This window comes from Uranotaenia lowii, chromosome 2 (genome assembly GCF_029784155.1).
Source record: "Uranotaenia lowii strain MFRU-FL chromosome 2, ASM2978415v1, whole genome shotgun sequence".
In the NCBI taxonomy this organism is placed as follows: Eukaryota; Metazoa; Arthropoda; class Insecta; order Diptera; family Culicidae; genus Uranotaenia; species Uranotaenia lowii.
In genome coordinates, this window is record NC_073692.1 from 201,954,334 (window position 1) to 201,980,891 (window position 26,558).

At 37.4% G+C, this 26,558-nt stretch overlaps 1 protein-coding gene across 2 annotated transcripts in view; it reads right to left on the bottom strand.

Moving 5' to 3' along the window:
* Positions 1-1,324: 1,324 nt before the first annotated feature.
* The window catches only part of LOC129747929 (uncharacterized), an 80,002-nt gene continuing 54,768 nt past the window's right edge, over positions 1,325-26,558 (bottom strand). For both annotated transcript variants that reach the window (XM_055742358.1, XM_055742356.1), the window contains exon 4: positions 1,325-2,051. In XM_055742358.1, the coding sequence (XP_055598333.1) occupies positions 1,899-2,051 (153 nt within the window). In that variant the 3' untranslated portion in view covers positions 1,325-1,898. The remainder of the gene's footprint in view (positions 2,052-26,558) is intronic.

Sequence of the window (26,558 nt, forward strand, 5' to 3'; positions counted from 1 at the left end):
AACACTAGTAGCTTGTACTAGCGAAGTCGCGACACTATTTTTCTTCCCCAACAAGTCAAACCCTTTCACTAGAGGGGTCGAAAGTTGAAATCGGAGCTTACTATATTTCGTCACCAGCAAGTCAAACCCTTTCACTAGAGGGGTCGCAAGTTGAAATCGGAGTATAACTAATTTCTCGCGGTACTAACACTAGTAGCTTGTACTAGCGAAGTCGCGACACTATTTTTCGTCACCCACAAGTCAAACCCTTTCATTAGAGGGGTCACATGTTGAAATCGGAGCTAAACTTATTTCTCGCGGTACTAATTCTAGTAGCTTGTCTCCGGTCTCAGGTTCAAAGTCTCATGTCTCAGGTCTCAGGTCTCATGTTTCATGGCTCTTGTCTCATGCCTCAGGTTTCATGTCTTATGTCTCATGTCTCATGTGTCATGTCCCATGTCTCAGGTCTAAAGTTTCATGTTTCATGGCTCTTGTCTCATGCCTCAGGTCTCATGTCTCAGGTCTCATGTCTCATGCTGAGGTCTCAAGTCTAATATCCCCTGTCTCAGTTTCCAGGTCTCAGGTCTCATGTCTAATTTCTAATGTTCCATGTCTCAGGTCTCATGTCTCATGTCTCATGTCTCAGGTCTCAAGTCTCAGGTCTCAGGTCTCAGGTCTCAGGTTTCAGGTTTCAGGTCTCAAATCTCAGGTCTCAGGTCTCAGGTCTCAGATCCCAGTTCTCATATCCCAGGTCTCAGGTCTCATGTATCATGTTCTTAGTCTAAGAGATAAGATTTTCCCAGCTTCAAAAAGATTCTAAGTGTTTTCCTTTGAAAAGGATTTAGAATATTTTCTCTCAAAAACCGTGTTAATTCGCGAAAACCGTGTAAAAAAAAACCGTGTTAATTCCCGAAAACCGTGTAAAAAAAGCCGTGTAAAAAAAACCGCGTAAAAAAAACCGTGTAAAAAAAACCTAGGTGTACAATTTCTAATGAACACTAATTCCAGTTAAACTAAATGGCCTATTCACTCTATGGTTTTAGGCTTTACCTACCCAAAACATTTGACTGCCTAAATAGTGCTTCGTTATTAGTTGGATATGGCAATAATGGATAAATGAGCGGAAGCCATTAGTCTGTCGTTCCCCGGCTATACCTTGAACTTAGCATTTACTTTAAGTAGACCTGTCACCTAATATCGTTCAGTCTTCCGAAAGTAAACAATGAAGAAAGTTTCGGTTTTAGTGAGCTTAGTTTTTTTAGTTCTTGTTAATAAAACAGCTTGTTGGAAACTAGCCAATGTCATTGACTATCCCTATCACGTTTCGATTCAACTTCAGTCTGGGAATGAATACAGACATATCTGCAGTGGAGCCATTCTAACACACCGGTGGATCTTATCAGTGGGACACTGTCTAAGGTTTGAGTGAAAACGTAAAGAGCATTAAAATTTCACCTCTCATGTTAATTTTTAGCAATGTTACTGATGAATCACTGTTACGAGTTCGATCAGGTTCAAGGACAGCATACTACAACGGAATGACTTCTGCGGTTCGTGATCTTTACTTCCACCGAATGTTTTCACCCAAAACATTGGCATTCAACATCGTTTTGCTCGAACTCAAAGTTCCTCTAACACTGAACAACAAAACCCAAGCTGCTACGGTGAGCTACCAGGATAGTTTTAGCGATGGGACAAGATGTATTCTAACCTCGATGAGTCGTACATCGAATTCATCTTCGAAACTGGAACTGATCTCGGTGCCGGTGCTTCTGCACAATCAATCAAAGTGTCGATCGTGGTATCAAAATTTTCGGACCGTTCTACCCAGTATGCAATGTGCTGGATCGATTAATGTTGGAAATTACAATTGTGAAGTAAGTAATAGGTGAAATATTTTGGCTAAATCAATGGCTAAATTATTTCCATTTGATAGGTTCTCGATTCCGGAAGTCCGTTGGTGTGTGACGGAAGACTGGTAGGATTGTTGTCATGGTCCAACGGAGGTTGTGTTCGAGGTGGATTCTTAGCCGTATACAGTCAATTGGCTGGACCAGCTTTCGAATGGATCGCTGAAACGATGAACGAAATCATTAGTTCAAACTACAGTTTTAACTTTTTAATGTTTGAAAAAGTTGAAACTCCTTTTTTTGGTAAAATCAATGATTCTAAAACGAACCAATAAAATTATAGTATCTTTTTTTTTTAGTAATTCTTTATTTGAAACAAATTCGTTTAGTATCTTTTTTGTAATGGAAAGTAGTGAATCTTTAAACAGTTTTAATCAGTTTCAATTTTATATAGGGAAAAATTCATAACAAAAACTAAACAAACGCTGCTCTCTGTGATTCGAACGACATCGTAGAATTTTTCAATTACCGTACAACTGCACGATACCTGTGTTCCACTGAGGAAACTAAATACAAATAAACGAAAAAACAATTCTTGGTTTAATGCAAATCTTCAAATGGCACTTATTGACAGCGATCACCCTTATGCTAGATTAAAATTAAATAATCTCAATGAAGATCAAGTTATTTTTTAAAGACTACATAAACCTTGAAAATAAGAAAATTATGCAAGCTAAATGCGATTATTACTGTGTGTAACGAATTGAGTCAGAATATGTCTCCTAACGAGTTACGGAATTAACTTCGAAGCATTGGTTTATCGAAGCGCAAATCTTGTACTGAGAACGATTTTCATCTTGATGAAATAAATCAAAAGTTTCACGAGAGCCTTACTGTACACAGCAAAAAAAATCTAAAAGTACACGGAATCTAAAACACGAGTGATCTATTTTTTCTCGAGTGTTATTACAAAAAGATGTAATGTTAAACTTCATTTGATATTAAAATTGAATAAAATTTAAATTGAATAAAAATAAACTGTTTTGATTTAATTTCACATTCACATTCATTGCGTCATGCAAAAATCAACCGGTCAATGAAATTTATATCACAAACAGTGTAAAATTATATCTGTTCGATTTAAAATTGAATGCAAGTATTTAACCTGTGCCTTTCAATTTTTCAAGTTATCTCAAGTTATCTGAAAACATTTTTCAAGTTAGTTTCCGCGTCGGGCACAAACAAACAAGTCACGGAAAATTATTCGGAAAAGAGTCGTTCAAAGGCATAGCTACCCAAGCAACCAGAATTCCCTTAAATAGGTTCCATAGAAGCTTAATCAGCTCTCGTTTGTGTCTGAAGAGAATGCTAATCAGCCCAAAATTTAAGTTCTTAAAGCTACTTTCAAGTTCGTTTAGGTGGCTATAGAGAACGCTATTCTAAGAGAATGTCAAGAAACTTCTACGCGCCGGAAAAAAAAAAATCCGATTGACAGATTGCTCTGACAACCAGATGTCAGATTGCTAGTTTGCCGGTCTATCATGGTCTATCTCATTGGTTTTAATTGTATTATTTTGATTACAAAAGCTGCTTAACGCCTAGAGAATTGAACCGTTGCTCTCTAGGTTCCATTCAAACTCACCAGCCACTCGAGCCAATCCAGCAATAGTTCATTGCCACTGTAATAATTAGAATTTAAACTTAATGCCATTTGAGATGATTGAATGGGTTGGTCAATAGATTGCATCTTATTTCGTTTCAAGGACTTTCAGTACCATATAAATAATTAAACAAAAATTCTCATAATCAAAAATTTATTCGAATATTTTTACATTTATAAGAAAAATTCGTAAAAATCTTGAATTCCATTTGTAAATATCACTACAGATATAAACAAAACAAATACCATGACAACAAATTGATAGACATTTTTGACATGTCGCTTAGAATTCCCATATAGGTTCTTTGAAACACCTTCAAGTATCTTAATGGTGCATTTTAGAATGTTACGCGATCGTTATCGACCTTCTTTAAGGGGGGGGTAGGGTCTAACACTTTCAAAAAATCGATTTTTTTATTTTTTTATTTTCTTATTGTAAAACATTTCAAGAATGTTGTGTCAAATTTTCAAGTCAATTGAAGCAAAACTGTAGAAGTTATAGGCCTTTATCTCCTCCTATCTAATACTGCAAGAAAGCAAGAGCAGAAACTTCAAACGCGTTTTTCTCGAAAGCACATTTTTAAAGTCCGGGGACATCGTCATTTGAAAACTACTTATCCGATTCTTTTCAAATTTGGAACATATTTTCTACATATAAAATACCAGACCCCAACGTTTTTCTTTTTTGATTTTTTTACTTTGGGGAGATATTAGAGGTGAAAAATGACGGATTTTTAAGTGAAAAATCGTAGTTTTTACTTAAAACAGCCACAAAAATTTCATAAAAATATTTTTAAGTTAAATAAAAACGTTGGGGTCCAGAAAAACATCTATTAAAAATATTTTGCTCTGATTTTTTGACTTTAGATGATTCTGTGCTGAGATACAGTGTCCACCGCAAATCCTGTTTTCTAAAAGGCATCCTCAAAAATGCTCCGTCACCGACTCATTTTTCAATATTTTTCTACGAAAAAATTACTAGATGTTCTTTTAACAATGCTTTGTATAATGCAAACAATTTGAATACATTTGTTTGAACGATAGCTCTAGAAAAAAATCGTGAAAATGGTGTTTTTTTATACCCGTTAGACCCTACCCCTCCCTTAAGGAATTTCCATGAAAAGCGCTTAGAAGTTCCTTTATCGATAGTTTAACCTTTCAAAGGGCGATGGAAATTCCTGAGTAACTTTTACGCGACAAGAGTCACCTGAAGTTCCCGTAAAACATTTTTTCAGCCAAATGTGAACTTCGGAGTTCCATCTTTAAGTAAAAACGCGACTTTTGGTTGCTTGGGTATACAGGAGCACTTTAAGAGGCTTTTATAGTAGTAAGTTTATGAGTCGTGAAATGAAGAATGCGATTGAAACTGATTAGATTTCTCTCGATTACAGCAAGGTCAGATTTTCGCAGTGGCTGATATCCGGACAGTGATTATCCGGAGAAAGTTTTGTCAGAACAATCCAAGTGTGCAAGTGATGCTGACAGAAAAATTATGATGGTATGGAACCAGTCGCGGATGCTGATGACGCTGATCCGAAAAACATCCCCGTGCTGGGAATCATCGGGTGGAACAACAATTCCAGCCTGAAACTTTCCGTGATGGTTTTTTTTATGTTCAGTTTTGGAAATAAATGGGAATTAAAAATGATACATGCGGCGTATTCTTTCAAAGACAAAACAAAAAAACCATAACATTTAGCAAAATATCAATATTTACGATAATAAATTTTAAAATTTACATCCCTGTGTATTTTTACACGATGGCTTTTGTGATCCGATATCGTGCATTGATTTCGATCTAAATTTACACGACTCAAAAATTACATCCTTGGAAAAAATACACCGTTATAGAAATTTACATCAAAATCGATGTTTCGTTTTCGTGCATCGTTTTCGATCTAAATTTACACGAATTTTTCTTGCTGTGTAGATCAAGCACGATTATAACCATTTTTAAGTTCAGTATCATTCGAAAATCCGATATCATCAAAACCGTATAAGAGGTGAAATCAAATGCCGTATGTCTAGACAAAATACCCATAAATTTTGTAAAACTCATTCTGCCACTCATTTTAAAATACTTATCATCCATTTTTAACAATATACATAACATGCTATTACCTAAAGGCTTAGAAACTTTTAAATATTAAACCTTTCAAAAAAAAAACTTATCAAAAAAAAACTTATCATGAACCTTACTACTTTTTTTTAAATAAATGAAAATCGAGGGGAAACCCGGAAAGTTTTAAAGGGTCCAAAAAGGACTTGATGTTCTAATCATAGACCGGTCTTACCAATACTTTGTTTAAATACTATCAAATCAATGAAGGTGCGGAATTTTAATTCAGAACAAATATTGAGACAGGGCCGCAGAAAAAAAATTTCATAAAAACTTAACAGCAGATTTAAAATCATGTTTTAGGCTTCCAAAAAACCTTTCATGATTATTTTCAGGGCAAACCCGGATAAAGCCGGGCAATCTGACAAGCTAAGGTTACAATTGTAAAGCTTTCATTTTGAGGCAACAAAATAGGAACTTACTTTCATCGATGGTAGAATATTTTTGATTTGCTCATGAATGTCGCTAATTGGTAAAATAGAAAGAGATTAAAATGTTGCGCTACAATCTGATTCTTGCAACCTGGATCCATATTTTAAATTTTAGTTTGAATTTTGGTTCTTGAAAAATTACAAAATCAATAATGTTAAACAATAAACTAAGAAAGTATGAAATTCACTACGGATTTCTAACGTTAAAATAACATATTTCTTTTACAGCAAATGACGTTAAGAATAAAATAGAGATGTACCGAATACTGGTATTCGGCGAACGGCCAAATACCGAATATTGACTTTTTCAATTATTCGGCCAAACGAATATTCAGTCAAATATTCAATTGAGTTTTTAATGAAAAAACAAAAGCGACTATTTCAAATTCCTTCTATTTTTTCCATATTTATGCCCTTTATGTTTTGAGTCGATTATTTTCAATCAGTGGATGTATTACACTTAAGCATACCATACTTTCTGCCACGCGTATCCACACGGTCAGGCATTCAGGACAATTTATGAAGAACAATTTAAAGAAAGGGAAAAATTTATGCTCATTCGATTTTTTTTAAATCGTTATTGAAAACAATATCTATAAAGAATTTAGAGAAATTTGAGTGTTTTATTTGATTAAGCAAATAATCTGAATAAACACAGACAAAATTCGGGAAACTTTAAACAATAACTGAACATCCCGCCCAGATTTGACTTAGATACTAGGCCGTTCAGATACCACGTGGACAGAAAAATGAGATATTTCACCCCCTCCCCCCCCCCTCCCTCCCCTCCGTGGACAAGCGTTGACATTTGGCAAACCCCTACCCCCCTCCCCGGATGTCCACGTGGACAGATTTGAAAAAGTTTTTATTTTTAATACCTATAATTTTACAGTTAGAAAACCTCACTTTTTGCCTTTTTGTTATAGAAATTGCTGATTTTGTAAAACCGAATAAGAATATCCTGATATAAAATAAAATTTTAAGTTTCTTAACTATCTAATTTATCACTTGCTTTCAAGTAGCTACTTATTGCTTAAACTTAAACTGGAAAGGTATGCCATTTTATGATTTTGATTTAAATATCTTAATAATTATTCACCTTAACCCTCCAAAGCTGTTCGGGTCAAATGGCCCGATGCACATATTTCAATCATCTTTATCATCATTCCAATGTACTGAAGAACTGGGAATTTTGACAGACCAAGCATGTTCTATGTATGTTAACGACAAAAAGTTGCAATTTGAGTTTTGAAAATCGGTTCATTGGGAAATTAAATACAGCTAAGCAAAGCCATAATTGGATGACGTTTTTTTAAGTAAGATTTTTTTCTACCGGAAGATAGTGGTCAAAACTTTCATTGGACCCCAACATATCTATAAATTGTCGGATAGATGGATTCTTGACGATTTCAAACATCAATAAAACACTTAAATGCAGAAAAGCTGTCAAAAGTTATGAGTATTTTGAAAGAAAAATTGATTTCTCGGACTTTTTACTTTCTGAACCAGTTTCTGATAACCTGATAATACATATCGACATTATTTTTAAATGCTGAGCAATAAGAATAAATTACCTACACAATGAATATAATATCATCAAAATCGGTTGACATTTACAGCATTTACAGCAAGGAGAACGAAATCAAACAACTCAAATGTCCCCGAAACAGATATTTAGCGAACGGCTTTGGAAGGTTAAGAAAATATTTTGAAAGTAATTATGTCCACGTGGACATGACCAAAACCCCTACCCCCCTCTCCGTGGACAAGCGTAGACATTTCCATATCCCCTCCCCCCCCTTAAGTTGTCCACGTGGTATGTGAACGGCCCCTCACTTCGAATCTCTATTGGATTTATGAGCCATCTGCATAACCGATTCTCAAAGTAAGAATAAAGCGATACTCATCAGCATTTTCCTGTACGATCTACAGTAAAAGATACACGGATACACCTAAAATGTTTGCTGAACCCATTAAATTTTAGTGATTGTGAAGCTTTTACAGCATTAGTTTTGGAAATTTTATAAATTATCCAAAATCCAAAAAAATTTACAAATCTGTTATTCTATAAATTTTAATAATACATATTCGCCCTATTCGGCCGAATACTTAGCCTAACTATTCGGTAAGCCAAATATTCGGCTTAACGGTTTTTTGGCGGTATTCGGCGCCGAATATTCGACCGACCGAATAATTGGTACATCTCTAGAAAAAAACAATTCTTAATTAAACTTCTGTCAAAAAAACCGTTATAAACCATTATGAATAACATTTAAAATTTTGAAATTGAATTAAAAACATTTTTTTTTTTCAATTTGCAATCCCTTGCAATTCGAATTCCTCAGCTATTCTTGTGATTCAATTTATAGTCATCTTGATATAAAACTCCTTAAACTCATTTATTAGGAGAATCTGAATTTAAATTATTAATTCTAAATCTGAATTATGAATCTGTATTCAAAATTTCAATTTTGACACTTTTCCGAATTTCAAAACAATTTCTTAAGTGAACAAAAAAAAGATTTCTGAGTCCATATTCAAGATCAGAATTTTATATACAAACCAAGAAGTGCAATTTACTTCAGAGCCCTCAATCCCTTCAGAGCTCTATAATTTAAATTCTGATGTTTTGGGTTTCAGTTTATAGAACTTGCAAATCTGAATTTGATTATTAATTTGGTATCTGATTCTGATTTTCAAATTTTTTATCGCCGTTTCGAAGGAAAGTAAGTTTGAATTCTGCATAATAATTTAGTTGAAGAACTTTGAATCTGAATATGAAACAAAAATTCGAAATGGATTCTTATTTCCTTTTTTTATATTCGAAAAATTATTATCTAACTTTTTTAAATTGCGACCCAGAGATGGGTCTTGACTCAAACATTCAGTCAGCAAAACTTTTTTTGTAGAGAAATGAATCCAACTTAGATGAAATTTCAGGGACTAGATAAGAGAAAATCGATGTTGAAAAACATGCGAAAAAAATTTGCCTGGGTTCAAGTCTCACCGGGAGACAAGGCGAATTTTTTTCGCATGTTTTTCAACATCGATTTTCTCTTATCTAGTCCCTGAAATTTCATCTAAGTTGGATTCATTTCTCTACAAAAAAATTATTATCTAACTATTGAAAAATACAATACTGATTTGAGTAATCAGAACTTTAGAAATAAGTTTAATATCATTACAAATTTGAAATCCAGTGCTAATTTTTATCAACAAGTGAGAAAATTTTGAAATATTGTAGCAAAATGCTGAATTTGGGATTCGTTTTCCAGGGTTCGCATCAGTTTTGAGTCAAGATTATAGCCCTTAAATAACCTTACTCAATCATCAAAATTTGATTTTTTTTTATTATTTAGCATACTTGCACATGGAATAAAGGGCTAAATTATACTAGGGTACAGTTTCTCTGTAGCCACCATTCCTTTTGAGTTTGTTAACACGTTCGTCGCCACTCTCATTTTGGTAGTTTTACTAGCCGGGCCCAAAGAAATTCTGGGAGCGAGAAAGAAAAGAGGAAGAATTCCCAGATTTGCAAAGTGTGGCTAAACCGAGCAGATAACTTGAGTAAGAGACCGTCACGCGCTTTTTGATGTGACGGGCTCCCCAGAAAATACACCCGTCACACGAATATGGGTCATGTGGCGACGAACGTGTTAAAAGGGTAAAAATTTTGTCTTAAATACCATTAAATTATTATTGAAGAATACATGGTTTCAGAATATAATAGAATTTTTGCATTTGTATTAAAATTTGGGAAACACATCTCCCATAAGAACATTTTTGTTTTAAATTATAATTAATAGTAAAGGTTCAAATGTTCTTGAGCCACCATCAATTATCTTATTCAAAAATAAATAATCAATCAATGAACGCTCATGTAAGATCAACTCGGACGCAGGAATTCCTCAGACTTACTACTAGACGAACCTGATACGGACAAAACAACCCTTTGGATACATGTTGTGCTCGTTTCAATGAAATAGTTAGTAACGTTGATTTTAATATTTCTAAGGCTGTGTTCAAAAGTAGAAAAAGATAGTATTTTTTTGTAATGTGTAAACATCTCTAAATGTCTCCAGAGACTAAATAAATAAATAAAAAACAGTGTCGAAAAAAGGTTCTTATAAAAACTGTTATGAAAAAAATGGTATAAGGCATCTTTTCGACTCTGTTTTCACTGATCTATCTATCAATGATTTTGGAATCAGAATTTTTTGGTGGCTCTAGAGAAAATGGCTTACGAATAGGTTTTCTGCCTAGTTCAAGTGTCTTAAACCACAGTTGAGGATAAAAGGTATATTTTTAGAATTTTAATTATTCCAAAGAAAAGAAAAAAACAAAAAATATTATGAACCATCGAATTTTTTTCCAGTAGATACAAACACTTTAATTAAAACAACACTGAAAAATCAAACATTTTCTGAAAGAAATCACTTTCTGTCAAACAAATGAATGTATAAAACACACATTCATATGCTGTTGAACATGCTTTACAGTATTGCCAAAATCGTTTTATCAGTCATTCATGAAATTTTAAAAGTAAATTTTCAAATCTCATTTCCATTGTGGAAATTTTTGCTCAATATCAGAGTTGAAATTAGTCCCAAAATTATGTTATTTAGAGGAAGGCCTCTTAATTCGAAACTACCATCCGATGATTTTTATTTAGACCTGGTTATAAAAACGGATGACATAGAAACAACAAGTGTGAAAATATAGAAGATTTGGAGTCGATGAGACCTTGAAAAAATTATTAAGTCTTTTAAGTTTGTACTACTTGTCAAATAAACTTCCATCATATTTTCAACATATGCATAGAATGTTTTTTTTATGAACATTCCAGAATAATTAAAAAATGACACAGGCCAAAACATCTTTATCACAACAGATAATGGTTGGAAGAATGATGCTAAAACATTATCTCAAGTTCAGGAAAATCGGTTGACTTTGAAAAACATTTGTCCTAGTTTCCGAGTATGGGGCAATGAGTGAAAACAAGCTCTGAATTGTAGTCCACATCGAACGACAACAACAGGAACGATGCAAGGCAGCATCCGGTCCAGCATCTTGAGGACAAAATTCCTGGCAATCGACTATCGGCCTCAGCTCCAGTCAAACTAATGTTTGTGTTAATATATGCTGTTCCTACAAGATTGAAGAAAAATATTAAACCTGGGTTCCATCGAGGATGCAGCAAGCACACATCGAGCATCATTTTCGGCGGCATCCTTGAAGGAGTTCCTGTTCCGGACTCGGGCTGATTGAGATGCTGGATTACGGATGGGGAAAAGCAAGCAGATCGGTCATCTTGTATACGTCACACACTTTCGCTGCTGCATAAGGACGTGCCTGAATTGCTCAGGGCCATCATACGGAGAATCTGTGCTAGAGCCCAGCCAGTCTTTTGGCAACCATCAACCTAGATCGGATGGCAATGGCGTCTGTACGGTTTTATTTGCGGCAAAGAAATTTTCAAATTATAATGAAAAAAATTTAAAGGGATTGTGAATTTCTTGTAATAAATGAGTATATTCGATTTATTCATGTGAATTGTCGAGCTAATTCGCACAGGGAACTTCGACAAGCCGATGGTCTATTCTGCATGATGTTCAACGTGGCGCTAAAAGGTGTTATTCGACGAGCGTTGGGCGAAATGCGGAGCACGATTTTCAACAGATCCAGTCAACTTATCTGCTTTGCCGACGACATTGATATAGTCGGCAGTATGATAGATTCACTAATATTTTATGGTTGATTTCATGAGGTATTATTGTAATTAGTAGGTACATTTTTTAAATATTTCTCGTTTAAAATTTTCTTATGAATATGATACAATAAAGTGCTTGTAGAAAGCTTAGCAAAAACCCGCCACTGTCTATGAAAGACCGCTGCTGGCTGCTGCGTGACGGCAAATGCCACCGATAGTGTCTGGCTCTGTGGCCATTATTGTGGCATATCTCCCAGACCAGAATGCAAGAATCACACCGAAAACCAAACCCAAACCTAGAAGGCTGTCGACGTATGGACCCACAGAGAACAGAAACCCTTCAACATTCAACGAGATCGGTTTTGGGGTGCCATATGGCTGTCATGAGCGTCATCTATTTGAATGTAAATTTTATGCCCTTTTACTGGCTGCCGGAAACCATCAGACCCGCACACCCCCGCAGACCCATTCTCCCCCTCCAATATAATTTTAGTCTTGTACCGAGTATATTCAAAATAGAAGTACCCTGTAGAGGATGGTTGAAGAAAATTGCATCCCCGATGAAGGAGGACCCAGCTCTCCAGTTGGTTCGATGAGCAATATTCAAAATATTTACGAATTAATTTCACCTATGTGGTGCAGTGCTTCCTCGTCTCAACCCGGAACAAGCAAATGGTATTAAAAAGATGAGTGCAATGAAATACTCCGGCAAGGTCTTGTTAAGAGATCAAAATGCTGAAGTGTTGTTTTTTTTTCACGAATCACAAATCAGAATTCGTACACAAACTTTGTTAGAAAGCTCATTTTTAAGAACTAACCTAACCCTAAGAAGTAAAATAAAATCTTTGCTTCCATTACCACGAGCTGTCAAGTCCATATAAACATGACGTCTAATCGCCCCAAGGAAGTAATCCTACCAGTCTTTTGCTTTTCAATAACGCAAAATCCGTTAACACGTCACGTACCCCGAACACAGTTTTCCCCACTAATCTGCTTTATGCCATCACATGTCAGCTTTCGCCATTAGCCAATAACTTAATCAGGACAGCCCGATTCGTCCCGCTTTGCCGATGCGTTTTTCTTCTGTAAGCTTCCTATGACATGAGGTTACTGAAGGAAGTCGTAACACGTAAGTTATGGATTGTTATTTCCCTTAGATAGAACATTAATCACTTGATTCTGGTGCAATTATTTTTTTTTTTCAGCCTATAAACTGTGTTTATCCATAAACATGTGGAAAATTTCATTATCCTCTTTTGATCGATGATGAAAATCTGAAATGGATTGTAGAATCGCAAAAATATTGAGTTTAAAATCAAATAGAGCTATTAAAATGTAAAATAAACGAAAACTCGTGATTCAAAAAAAAAATCCTCGTCTAATAGTTGAATCCACACAACGTTGTTGTTGAGATGTCCCCATACGTGCGAGGGAAAAAGTCTCAGAAAATTCTTTTCATCTATTGCTGTGTTTGTTGTGGACTCGTGTCAGTCCTTGATGCTGAACCGACCAAGTCAAGAGCTTATCCTTAAACTAGGATAAGTGCAGAAGAAGCAGTTGTTGAGATGAAAAAAAAATATCTTCTTTTGGATTTGATTTTACAACACAACAGGGATCTTTAAAGCATACCCTTGAAAGGAAATTGGTTTTCTCAAAAACAGACTTTATTTTGTTAATTTTTTTCAATATTTTGTCTAACATTTACGTCTTCGGGATAACTTTAGGGGTACTTACATAATATGCCAAAATATTTAGCGCGACGAATTCTCCTATTTGAACACTAGTTCAAGCAAAACTTGAAGTTCTAGCTCAAGTTAAAAATCAAAATACTCGGAGTTCATGGATTTTTTGGAAACATGAGAATATGGAAGTTCCAGCAAATGATCGCAGAATATTTCATGATTTTTTGGAATTTCATATTAAATTTGAAAAATATTTTCAAATAAAGTTTAAATGAAGTAGTTTTCTTCACTATTCTTTCTATTTTAAGTTTATTAATACGGTTAGATTTCAGTCCTTACTTATTCGTGATTGTACTGACTAGTGCAAAACAAATATCATCTACTCTTTGTAAATCTGTACAATTTCAATCTCTCGAAAAAACTTTTCGTAGATCAAAATCTGAACTTTTGTTGATAACGTGGTTTATTTTTAAGGAGTCTGACTCATGGGGGGGAGGAGATCGGGAGGGGGGGGGGGGGGTTTGGTGACAAATTATTCTCATATCAGTTTTGCTTGAGCAAGTCACACTTAGAGTGTAAAAAACGTGTGGCATCTATTTAATTATTCAGCTTTAAGTTATTTTACTATAATGGTAAGGTATTTATTTTAAAACCTTACTTTCGAAATGAAGTCCAAGATATGCAAGTTTTTAATAAATATTCAAATAATAAATAATGAATTTTCAAGGTTCCATTTTAGAGAAGAACTTTTTGTATTCTCTAAAATAATCAAATAATAATGTAGTTCCTTTCAACAACAAAATATTTAGAAATAAAAGTGAGACATTACTCTTTAATCGAGTTAAAATTTAAAATTTTAGTATTAAACTTTATTTTTGGGTAACTAAGCCGTTTTGAATAATTAATTCCGTCTGTAAAGCCTCAGCTGGCTAAGACGGTTTATGTCTTAAATTTGCAATATTTAAATCAATAATATATATGTACAGGCTAATTTTCTCTTGAAAAAAAAGTACCAGTTCTTTGACGAATAAAAATACATAATTAATTTATTTTAAAAATATAATCCTGCGAACATTTTTCAAAAATTAAAATCTCTAATTTTCAAAAAACAAATTCTTCAAAATAAATCAAAATTTAATTAAATTTTTCTGGTTCCTGCTAGTTCGTGTTTCCAAACTGACTCTAATTGAATATTAAATTTAAATATTCAATCTAGAACTAAATCTATGGAACTGCGATCTCCTGCAATTTGAATCCTTAATAAAGTTCACTCATTGATATGTTTATCTTGATTATAAAACTTAACTTTATTTAACTAAAAGCTGAACCTGAATCTGATTTTTTATTTGAATTCCTGATCTGGATTTTTTTATCTTAGTCGAAGATAATAATTTCTTTTATTAATGAACCAAAATGTGAAATTTGTATCAGAACCTTCAACCAGATTTATCTTATTTGACTTCCGAATTTTCGGCATTGAATATGAATTCTTTCTTCAGTTTTATTTGAAATTAAATTTGTTAATCTTAATAAACAATTGCAAATGATGCAACTGTTTCGATTTTTTCAATTCTGGGCCACCATATAAAAACTTTTCTAAGAATGAAAAGTTGAAATGTTGTAATAATTATAATTGGTTTTTTAATTCCAAAATGATGAATTTCGAATATGGAAAATGCATCTAAGTGAGGTTTCAAATGTAAAACCAAGATTTGAATCAGATTTCTTTTCCCAATTATGATTCAAACTGGATTTCAATAACAAAAAATCTGCAAAAAGAATCCGAAATCTGATCACTGACATCCAATTATAATGTATGTATATAAGCAAATTTGATTCCACAAAATCAAGAATTATTCTAACCCAAGCTTGACAGTAATTTCCGGGCTGTGCAAATTCGTGGTAATTTTTCCCAATATCCGCCAATATCAAAATAAAATAATAAAAATCACGAAGAAAAGCATTCAGTGCTGTTTTTTTAGTATCAAATTCCATCAATCAATTTTAAACCATAGTCTAAGTTTCTAAAAAATCGTTCATGTAAATTTTGATGAAGTTGAAACATCTGGGCAATCTTGCAGTCTTGCAAGTTGCTTATCTTAATGAAAATCGATATTCGGAAATCAAATACTATCAACAAGTGAGAAATTTTTTGAACATCTGTAAATAGTAGAATTGTGTACCTGGAATTAGATTTCGAGGTTTTGGCTTTAGTTATGAGTCGAGATTATTACGCTTGAATAATTTTAGTCGTTTAAAAATTTTTTTATTTGGAATTTGAAATTTTGAGTTAAGAGAACACCATTTCACTTAGCTCTTTGGAACCTCAATGGGGTGGAAGGGAGTTGCGATTAAAATATGTAAAGAAATGTTCAATTTTCTCAATGCTTTCTGTAAATGTTTTCTTTAGATCTGTGGGTTTTCTAAGTCTACGATTTTTTTTCAATTTTTCAAGTAGTTATTAAACACATCTAAGAGTACCTTTATCAGTGGTCCAAATAGCAGGTTAAGATAAAAATTCCGACCAAAGAAACTTCATTCGTGGTCCAGGTGCTGTAAATGACCCTTTTTGATACAGACCCTAGATTCAACCAGATAAATTTAAACATTCAAAAACTATCAACTTACCAGAGAAGACTTTTTATCTAAATTATTCCAAATTATGGTATGATGTCCTGCTAATACTCGAATTTGGTATCATTTTGCACGAATCAGGTAGTATTATGTCAAAATTTGGGTTTCACTTTTCATATAGAGGTACCTCGATTATGCCAAGTGTAGGTTTACTGACTGATACCTTAATAATACTTTATTTAGCCAACATTTCTAGACGAGGTATAGGTTTTGAGGTAGAATTTCCAGCGCAAATTTGACATCATTTTGATATCAAATATTATTTTTAAAACGCTACCGAACGAGGCATCATAAAGGTTCCAATGAAACCATAATTTAGCGTACATACTCAATGAAATTTGTATCAACCCTGTTTCCATATTTAGAATCCGCCTTAACTTTAAGTGACCGAAACTATATCCAGCTGTAAAAATTTCCTAAAACATTGCATATGAGGCCCTCGGAGCGAAGGAGTATAAGTGCATTTAAGCATTTTACGGGAAATCACGCTTCTAAATTGTTTATTTATTGTATTTATATAGTATTCCGTCTTACGACATAACTTGACGAACATAATTCCTAAAATTCACTCGGACCATGGCAACCGTTCTCCAATTCCTCGGGCACCCCACATTCGCCAGATCACGCTCCACTTGGTCTAACCACCTCGCTCGTTGCGCCCCCGCTCCTCTTGTTCCTACCGGATTCGTAGCAAACACCTGTTTTGCAGGACAGTCGTCCGGCATTCTCGCAACATGTCCCGCCCAGCGTATCCGCCCAGCCTTAACCACCTTCTGGATACTGGGTTCGCCGTAGAGTCGCGCGAGCTCGTGGTTCATCCTTCGCCTCCACACTCCGTTCTCCTGTACGCCGCCAAAGATGGTTCTTAACACTCGTCGCTCGAATACTCCGAGTGTACGCAGGTCCTCCTTGAGCAATATCCATGTCTCGTGCCCGTAGAGAACAACTGGTCTAATGAGCGTCATATACAGGTTACACTTCGTGCGAGAGCTAAGTCTTCTCGACCGCAGTTGCTTGTGGAGTCCATAGTAGGCACGACTTCCGCTGATAATTCGCCTCCGGATCTCACGGCTGGTATCATTGTCTGCGGTCACCAGTGAGCCGAGATAGACAAAGTCTTCGACTATCTCCAGCTCGTCGCCGTCGATCTTGACCTTGTTATAACTGGACAAGCGGGTTCGGTCGGTCTCGGATCCGCAGGCCAGCATGTACTTCGTCTTGCACGTATTAATCATCAACCCAATCGTTCCTGCTTCGCGTTTCAGTTTGCGGTAGATCTCCTCCACCGCCGCAGATGATCTGCCGACTATATCAATGTCATCGGCAAAGCAAATAAGTTGACTGGATCTGTTGAAAATCGTGCCCCGCATTTCGCCCACCGCTCGTCGAATAACACCTTCTAGCGCCACGTTGAACATCATGCAGGATAGACCATCACCTTGTCGAAGCCCCCTGCGCGATTCGAATGAACTCGACATTTCACCCGAAATCCACACACAGCACTGCGTTCCATCCATCGTCGCCTTGATCAGTCTGATCAGCTTCCCGGAAAAGCCGTTCTCGTCCATGATTTTCCATAGCTCGTTACGGTCGATCGTGTCGTATGCGGCCTTGAAGTCGATGAATAGATGGTGCGTAGGGACTTGGTGTTCCCGGCATTTTTGGAGGATTTGCCGTAATGTGAATATCTGGTCCGTCGTAGACCGTCCCTCCATAAAGCCAGCCTGATGACTTCCCACGAATCTGTTTGCTTGTGGCGTTAGGCGGCGGAGTAGGATTCGGGACAACACTTTGTAGGCGGCATTAAGGACAGTGATCGCTCGGTAGTTCTCACAGTCCAATTTGTCGCCCTTCTTGTAGATGGGGCATATTACCCCCTCCTTCCACTCCTCCGGTAGCTGTTCTATGTCCCAGATCCGGATTATCAACCGATGTAGGCAATCGGCCAACCTGTCCGGGCCCATTTTGATGAGTTCAGCTGCGATGCCATCCTTTCCAGCCGACTTGTTTCTATTCAGCTGGCGAATGGCTTCCTTAACTTCACTCATCGTTGGGAGTGGCTCGTCTACGTCGTTGGCTACGCCGGCGATGTATCTTCTCCCACCGTCTTGATCTCCTGCATGTGCGCCGTTCAGGTGTTCATCGAAGTGCTGCTTCCACCTTTTGATCACCTCACGATTGTCCGTCAGGATACCCCCGTCCTTATCCCGGCACATTTCGGCTTGCGGCACGAAGCCTTTGCGAGATGCGTTGAGTTTCTGATAGAACTTTCGTGTTTCTTGGGAACGATGCAGCTGCTCCAGCTCCTCCAGCTCCTCCTCCTCCTGGCGGCGCTTTTTCTCCTGGAAAAGTCGGACTCGCTGCCTCTTCCGCTGTCGGTGATTTTCCACATTTCGACGGGTGCCTCTCTGCACTACTGCCGCCCGCGCGGCATTCTCTTCGTCCATCACCCTCCTACACTCCTCGTCGAACCAGTCGTTCCGTCGAGATCGCTCCACATAACCGATGACGTTCTCCGCAGCACTGTTGATGGCTGTTTTGATGGTATCCCAACAGTCCTCGAGAGGGGCTTCGTCAAGCTCGCCCTCTGCCGGCAGCGCTGCTTCGACCGATTGCGCGTAGTCTGCTGCGACCTCAGGCTGCTTCAGTCGCGCGATATTTAACCGAGGCGGGCGCCGGTTTCGTGTGTTGTTCACTACGGAGAGTTTTGGGCGCATCTTCACCATCACCAGATAATGGTCCGACTCGATGTTGGCGCCCCGACAGGATCTGACGTCGATGATGTCCGAGAAGTGCCGGCTGTCAATCAAAACGTGGTCGATCTGTGATTCCGTTTGGTACGGTGATCTCCAGGTGTACTTGTGTGGGAGGCGGTGCTGAAAAAAGGTACTACGTACGGCCATTCGTTTGGAGGCGGCGAAATCAATAAGTCTGAGGCCGTTTTCGTTGGTCAGCTGGTGAGCACTGAACCTTCCAATTGTCGGTTTGAATTCCTCCTCCTGGCCGACCTGAGCATTGAAATCCCCGATGACGATCTTGATATCATGTTTTGGGCAACGGTCGTATTCACGCTCCAGCTGCGCGTAGAATTCGTCTTTGTCGTCACCGGTACTTCCGAGGTGAGGGCTGTGCACGTTGATGATGCTGATGTTGAAGAACCGGCCCTTGATTCTCAACCGGCACATTCGTGAGTTGATCGGCCACCACCCGATCACGCGCTTTACCATCTTTCCCATCACTATAAAAGCTGTTCCAAGCTCGTGTGTGTTGCCGCAGCTCTGGTAGATGGCACGACCATCTGGATACGTTCGTACCGTGGAGCCCTTCCAGCATACCTCCTGCAGCGCTACGATGTCGAATTTGCGGCTCTTCAATTCGTTGGAGAGCACGTGGGTACTGCCCACAAAATTTAGAGATCGGCAGTTCCATGTTCCAAGTTTCCAATCGCTAGTCCCTTTTCGTCGCGTGGGTCTTTGCCGATTTCCATCCGAAATTTGTTGTTTGTTGTTCGTTGCTTATATTTTTTGTAGTCACAGGCTCGCAAGGCCCGCAGCTAACCCCACCCCATTCAGCCCACAAGTAAACGTTTAATCAGCGAAAACAAAAAAAATATTTTCTTCTCCTCTCTTACTTTGGTGCTGTTGGTTTCTCGGCATCCATCTTTATACCTCCCGTCACCTCCCTCAATTGATCTTACTTAATTGCTTTGTTTTTAACTTTGTTCGATACATGGCAGCACGCACGCCAGTTCTGCTACACAATTATTTGACTCGCTTACTCAAGCAATCAAACAACCTGATGGAAAAATTTGGTCCTGGTACCAGATTTGAACCCCATCCTTCGAGATGATTGTCGAACATCCTGCCACGACGCCACGCCTAGATGTTGCCTTACTGGCAGCTAAAACTCGTGTTATAAGCTTTTTAGAATACCCGCAAGGGCAGCCAGCGGCCAACAGCAAAGACGCATGTTGATTATTACTAAGAAACATTACGAAACGGCGTATAAATCAATCATCCGTTAAAATAATATCGGTTTAAAAAAAATGAAATTCCATGTTTAAGCATAAAATTATACAAATTTCTGATTTTATCATGATATTTAATCAATGAATTGCTTCAACTAACTTTCAATGTGTGATAAATTCGTGATAAGTAAATACAGTTGGACGAAATTTTATAAAGTCAAAGTATTTACTCTTTTAAAAAACAATCATTTCCGAGTTAGCTTTAAGTTGTTCTCAGTTGAAGTTTCAATATAAATTATAAATTTCAACAATTTCCAAGCTCCAAAAAATGATTTATTTATTATATGCCCTTTTGTGATGTTTGTTCACATTACATATTCATGAAATGGCGGACATGTCTCAAAAAAGGCTACTTGAGGAATTTTTTGGAACTTCGAGTCCATAGAAAGCTATTTGAGACCCAATTTGTAACTTTTATTCCGAATGATGCTATTGACATGTCACAGAAAAGGCTATTTGGGGAACTTCTTGGAACTTGAAGTTCACAGAAGGCTATTTGAGGAACTTTTTAGAACTTGAAGTTCGCAAAAGGCTATTTGAGACCTAATTTGTAACTTTTATACTGTGTGGATGCGATTGACATGTCACAAAAAAAGCTATTTGAGGAACTTTTTGGAACTCCAAGTCCATAGAAGGCTATTTGAGGAACATTTTATAACTTTCATGCCCACATTCGAGAAAATTCGGTACCAATTTGAAACCTTTATTCAGCGAAATTAGAACTTTGGAGGAACGAGTTTAAAAAGATATGAGACTTTTTGTTGCTTGGGTTTGTATAAGCAAGCCGTTGGGCAAACAAATGTGACAGCTCCATGTTAAATGAATACAAATCGACTAAAAAAAGATATTTTTTGAAGAATTAATGAAAACTATTGAAAAGTTTCTTATGTAAAACACATTTTTCGAAAGCTAGATCATTTATTGACTTGTTTGTGATTTTTTTCTAATTTTGAGTGAAGTTCTTTAACAAAAATGAAGACTTTGTACAGGATATGAGCGTTTTTAGTGAAAGCAGGACAAATATTGCTCAAGTTTATTAATCAATTTCGTGACGATAACTTTTAACATCATCTTCCTGGTTCTAAATTTTATATGATAGACCCAAAAACGTGAACAAAGGATCCGGGGGAACCGTTTAATGTGCTATACAATGATGGTTGGCTTGTTTTTCATTTTTTGTTTTGCTTGGTTTCCCACTGATATCCAACAAAATAATCGCAGAATCGTTTCCACTTGTTAGCAAATGATCCGAAATATACTTTTTGAATGTTTTTTAGAGAAATTAAGCATTCATTTAAGGGAAAACCAACATTTTGGTTGAATTTTGCTTTTTTCGCATATAAAAACCTCTAATGTGTGCCCAACAGACCTCTAGTATGTGTGTGTAGCAAACGCTCTATAGGAATGCTTCGCCAGAGCCATGCGGTCTAGACTTTTTTTCCGATTGGGAAGCACGTGCTTTACCAATCCATCGGGTTGGATGTATGGGTGAACGTAATTGCGCCTCTCGCTATTACTTCTCCCAGCCATTCAATTGATGCGGGACAAAGGGTCTAGAACGCAACTTTGAAGCTTTCCGTAAAAATATGCTGTTGGCTTAATTTCAACACCCATTAATTTTTTTCTAATAAGCATCTGCTTTATCTATCCGTCATTTCTTTTCAATCTGTAATTCTTCTATCAAAAATTGTTCATCATAACGTTCACCGCAATGCCATTAAACTAGCATATCTTAATCAACCAACGATGACTATTCGTTAAAAAGAATTTTCTAGCTAGAAACGAATCCTGATTGCCTGCTCGAGCAATTTTTGGAACAATGATCAATTCTATTGTTCATAATCGCGAATTTCATTGAACAAGTGGAAACCAAAAAAACAATGTTTTGGTTTCACCGGGGAAGCATCAGAATCTTCTGCTGCCTGCAAACGTTTGCTTGCTGGAGGATCCGAACCAAACGGTAAGTTTTGACAGCTTCCCTCAGTTTGCAAATTGAGAATACTGAACAGCTTCGCATGCCTTGCCCTGCGTAACGCTTTCGACTACGCATCATCTGGTTGATCTTCAGTCGAGATGTGTCGTCAAGATAGCTGACCGCTTCTCACGATCTCCCTGATGAAAGCATACTTCACGTGCTTCATCCTGTAAGCGTCAGATAACACTTCCATCGAGGTTGTAGTGATTTGTAGCGGGTAATTGTAGTTTTTAAATATCGCAGTGAGGGAAAATGATGGGTGATGGTTTTCCCCAAATAATGTATTCTTCAAAGCCGACGACAGCGCCACAAGCCACCAGTATGCAGCCACGAAACTTCAACACCTGACAACCAGAGGGCCATTCACGGTAACCCGCGCTGCTTGGTAACCACCCGATCGGTAGCGACGCCCGACGAGTTGACGAAGGCGTAGCGATCGTGTCCACTATAATCGGAGAGCAACGACCTGTACTCGCGGTTCAAGGACGGGAAAAGGCGACTACCTGGTGCTGGCTCACTTCCAATAGTACCACAAAACTGCGAAGTACAAAGTGCACAACACATCCAGCACATAAAGCCAGCTAATTGTTAAAAGCCAGACACCAGGTAAGCCATCAGACTCCTAACCGCCATTTTGTTCCCGCTGAAAGACGGTACACTAACGCCGGATTATTATACAGGACCCCTAAGTTTTGGCCAAAGAAACCATTTGGCGGGACAGAAGCAAACCTTTGTCCCTGAGCTCTGGTCCCTGAATCAGCCTGGATTGGACCCCGATAGCCCTGGATAGCCGTTACCATCCGGGTGATCATTGGTTGAAGGTTGTGGTTGATTCCGAACAACAACCCTCGGATCGACCAACCAGTTCCCCAAACCATTCATTGGTCATCATAGCCGAGATTCCCGGAAGGAAAGTCCCGGTTTCCGGTTGAATTCGTACCGATAGAGGAGTTGGTCAGCCATAGCGTCACCATCGTCGCAACTCCGCCATCTTCAGTAGCGACAACCAGGGCGTAGCCCTAAAAGGTACTGTAACCAATCGACCCTGTTGAAGTGTTGAGAATTGTTGTGGACGTTTAGAAATAAAAATTCGAGAAGTGCATATTTGGAGTTTTTCCTGATGTTCGAATTCGAACTCCCTGCGATTTCCTTTGGTAAGCGAGCCGCCCTGAGGCCTAATAAAGGGATTCCCTGTAACTCCGGTGGGGTGGTAGGTTTTAAACTTACAATCCGCTGATAAGCCCGCGCTTCCTCTATGTACTGGATGCAAAGGATGTTGTTCATCCATCAATGTGAAGAAAGTGCTGACCACATCTAATGCACTCAGGAAATTTGTTCACCACTTACCTTCGTTGACAAAAGGCCCCTATCTCAGCTTCGGTCGAAGGTAGACTGACCGTCTGCTGACGTTTCGTTGACCACGAAATAAGATTCATGGAAGGCATTAAGATCTCGCACTATACGCTGACTGGCACCGGAATTGATGATTCGAAGATTTCAGTGGATGATAACCTCAGCACGCGAACGAACAGAGATTCTTGCATGTTGCTTTCTGGTAACCCCAGAATCACAATCTCTTGCAGCTTCCTTCGCGTTTCCGCTCAAAGTCTTCATATCGCGATGACTTCGAACATCATCACTCTCGGCAGCTATCGGAATCAAGAATTGGTATACTCCGCTAGCGACTAACCGTCGCCGAAACCACCTCCCCCGAAGCACCCGAAACATCGACCATTCGCCGGAAACAAGCTCGCGCATGCTAACCGCAGCGCAGCTCCTTAGTGCGAGAATAGTGCTCTTGACTTGCAGCTTAATGGATATTCGTCACGTTACTTCAACGCTTTGACCATTTCGGAAAACTAGAAGGCAACACATTCAGCAGCATCTAATACATTGCTGAAGTTGCTGGAAACTAACCATCGCCTAAAACAAGTCCTCCAAAGCAACAAAATAAATCATATTGTAGGCTTTGATCAGCTCACGCGTGCTATTTGCAGCGTAGCTCCACACCCCGAGAGTAACCCTCTAGACATCCAGCTTCTTCCAACCGATATGGACTAATCCTCCATCTTCAGGATTTGAACCTGACCAAATTCTAGTTACAGATCCCGAGAGTCCTCCTCCCGCCCTTCGGAAATTAACTCACGCTACTAACATATCAGATAAATGTTTAACTGCTAAACAGCAAGTCTCTACGAAAGAGAAATAAAAACTTTAATATCTCCAGTATGTAAGCTTTCATGTTATAAAATTCAACAAGCCTGCCAAACCAGGTCATAAGCTTTACTGCATCCAAAATTTGCACAACATGAAAAGGGCAACGAAATTCGAGACCACTCTCTTCCTCAACTTCTCTTCCGCATAGTCACACAAAAAAACGACCATATGAAAGACTACTTTATCGCACGAGGATAATTGTTTTAAAATTTTCACTTTTTGAATTTTCACTTTCGTGCTTCCTGTTGCATATTATCGTTCAACCAAGCCAGACTGAGTTTCGTTGTAGCCTTTTGATGACCCGGCTCGTTGCCAAAATGGGACTTTTTTTTTTTGGTTCCTGCTTTTTATGCTGAACCAAGCGAAAAACTTTAAACAAATTCAACAAAAAACACGTGTTAAATGTGACACAGGTTGACCGCGCAACAAAGAAATATTCTCCCCACAGAGGTAAACAAAAAATAAATTGATTTACGTGCCACCGACCACACAAAGCTTACAGGAAAACTAGCCTCGTTCTCCATGCAGGGCAAAAGAATAGAATGGGTTTTGCATTAATGGGAAACAGCTTCTGGTGGACCTGCAGTCGGATTTCACGTTAGCTTTTCAAAAGGTTGAGGATATGTTACTTTGAATTTTTTTTTGGGAAAAACATAGAGAAAGTTAACCTATAAGGTGTACCATTATGACTAGAATAAACAGTATATATACAATTTAGTAGCAAATTAAACTTTTTTTTACATTTATGTTCTTTAAACTTTTCTTTTACAGAGAACCAATAAATATTCGCATTTAGGCCAGTGATCGAATTTTTCGATTTCACATGTTATTTTCAAATACGATTCAGAAAGGGCACAAAAGTTTTCAATCGGTTTCGCTTGATGACAATTTAGGGGGTTCATCCCCTTCGGTTCGATGTGGACTTTGTTGGGTTTGTACCAAGTCATCATGTCTTCTGAGTAGGGAACTAATGCCAAATCCGGCCAAAACAGTACTGGGTGATCATGCTTGCGGATCATGGGGAGTAGGAGACGGTTCAGGCAATCGCAGACGTTAACAGCTGTATTGTGTCAGTAGTAACCAAGGCCGTGCGATTAAGAAAAGGGATTTAGGAGTTTAACACCCCCCCTCCCATGAAATTTTTTCCAAGAAAAATTTTCAGTTTAAGAATGAATTTACCGAAGCAATGTGAAATTACTTGATCCCAGAAGGTGTATAAAACCAAGATATAAAAACCCGATTTAATACACTTAGCAGTGGATTTGAGCCTTTCTTACAGATTTAAAACATTTTTGTTTTGCGTGTTCTAATCCATTACGGTAGAATGTTTACAAAAATCACTTTTGTAAACGATTTTTGTTTAATGAAGTTATCAAACGGAATAAACTATAGGGGATAAAAAAGGATTTCTGAGAAATTACACGATTTTTTGTTACAATCGATAAAAACCCAAAGATCAAGCATATATGAAGTAAGTTACTTTTCCAGAAATGCTATACATAATAAATGTTTGCTTCTATGGAAGAGAATGAGAAAGAAACTCAAAAATAAATCAACGATTATTTTATAACAAACAAACGCCTGCACGAATTCTCGCCTTCAATTTACCTACTTAGGAAGCGATGAATCGAAAAGCCGTAATGTAGAGCCCTCGTGTGTACATTGCTGTCTGAATAAGATGCATAAACAAAATAATCTTACAAATTAGTAAATTTTTGACGAGCCCGTTTTCAATTGGAATATTTTCTTTAAAAATGGTGTAAAAATATCATTGTCATTTTTATTTGAATTTATTTTAAACTCGCATCTTTACTCTTAACATTGATTTTGATTAAAACAAAGCGAATTTTAATTGATAAGAAAGATATTTATTGTGTTTGTTCTTGCGTAAAAGTTATTTCCCAAAACTTATCCAGGATCGAATCAATTGAAACATTTCTTTTTTTCTTTTTAGGTGTTTCAGGTGTTTAAAACATATTTGTTTTGCGTGTTCTAATCCATTACGATAGAATGTTTACAAAAATCACTTTTGTAAATGATTTTTGTTAAATGAAGTTATTAAACGGAATAAACTATAGGGGATAAAAAAGGATTTCTGAGAAATTACACGATTTTTTGTTACAATCGATAAAAACCCAAAGATCAAGCATATATGAAGTAAGTTACTTTTCCAGAAATGCTATACATAATAAATGTTTGCTTCTATGGAAGAGAATGAAAAAGAAACTCAAAAATAAATCAACGATTATTTTATAACAAACAAACGCCTGCACG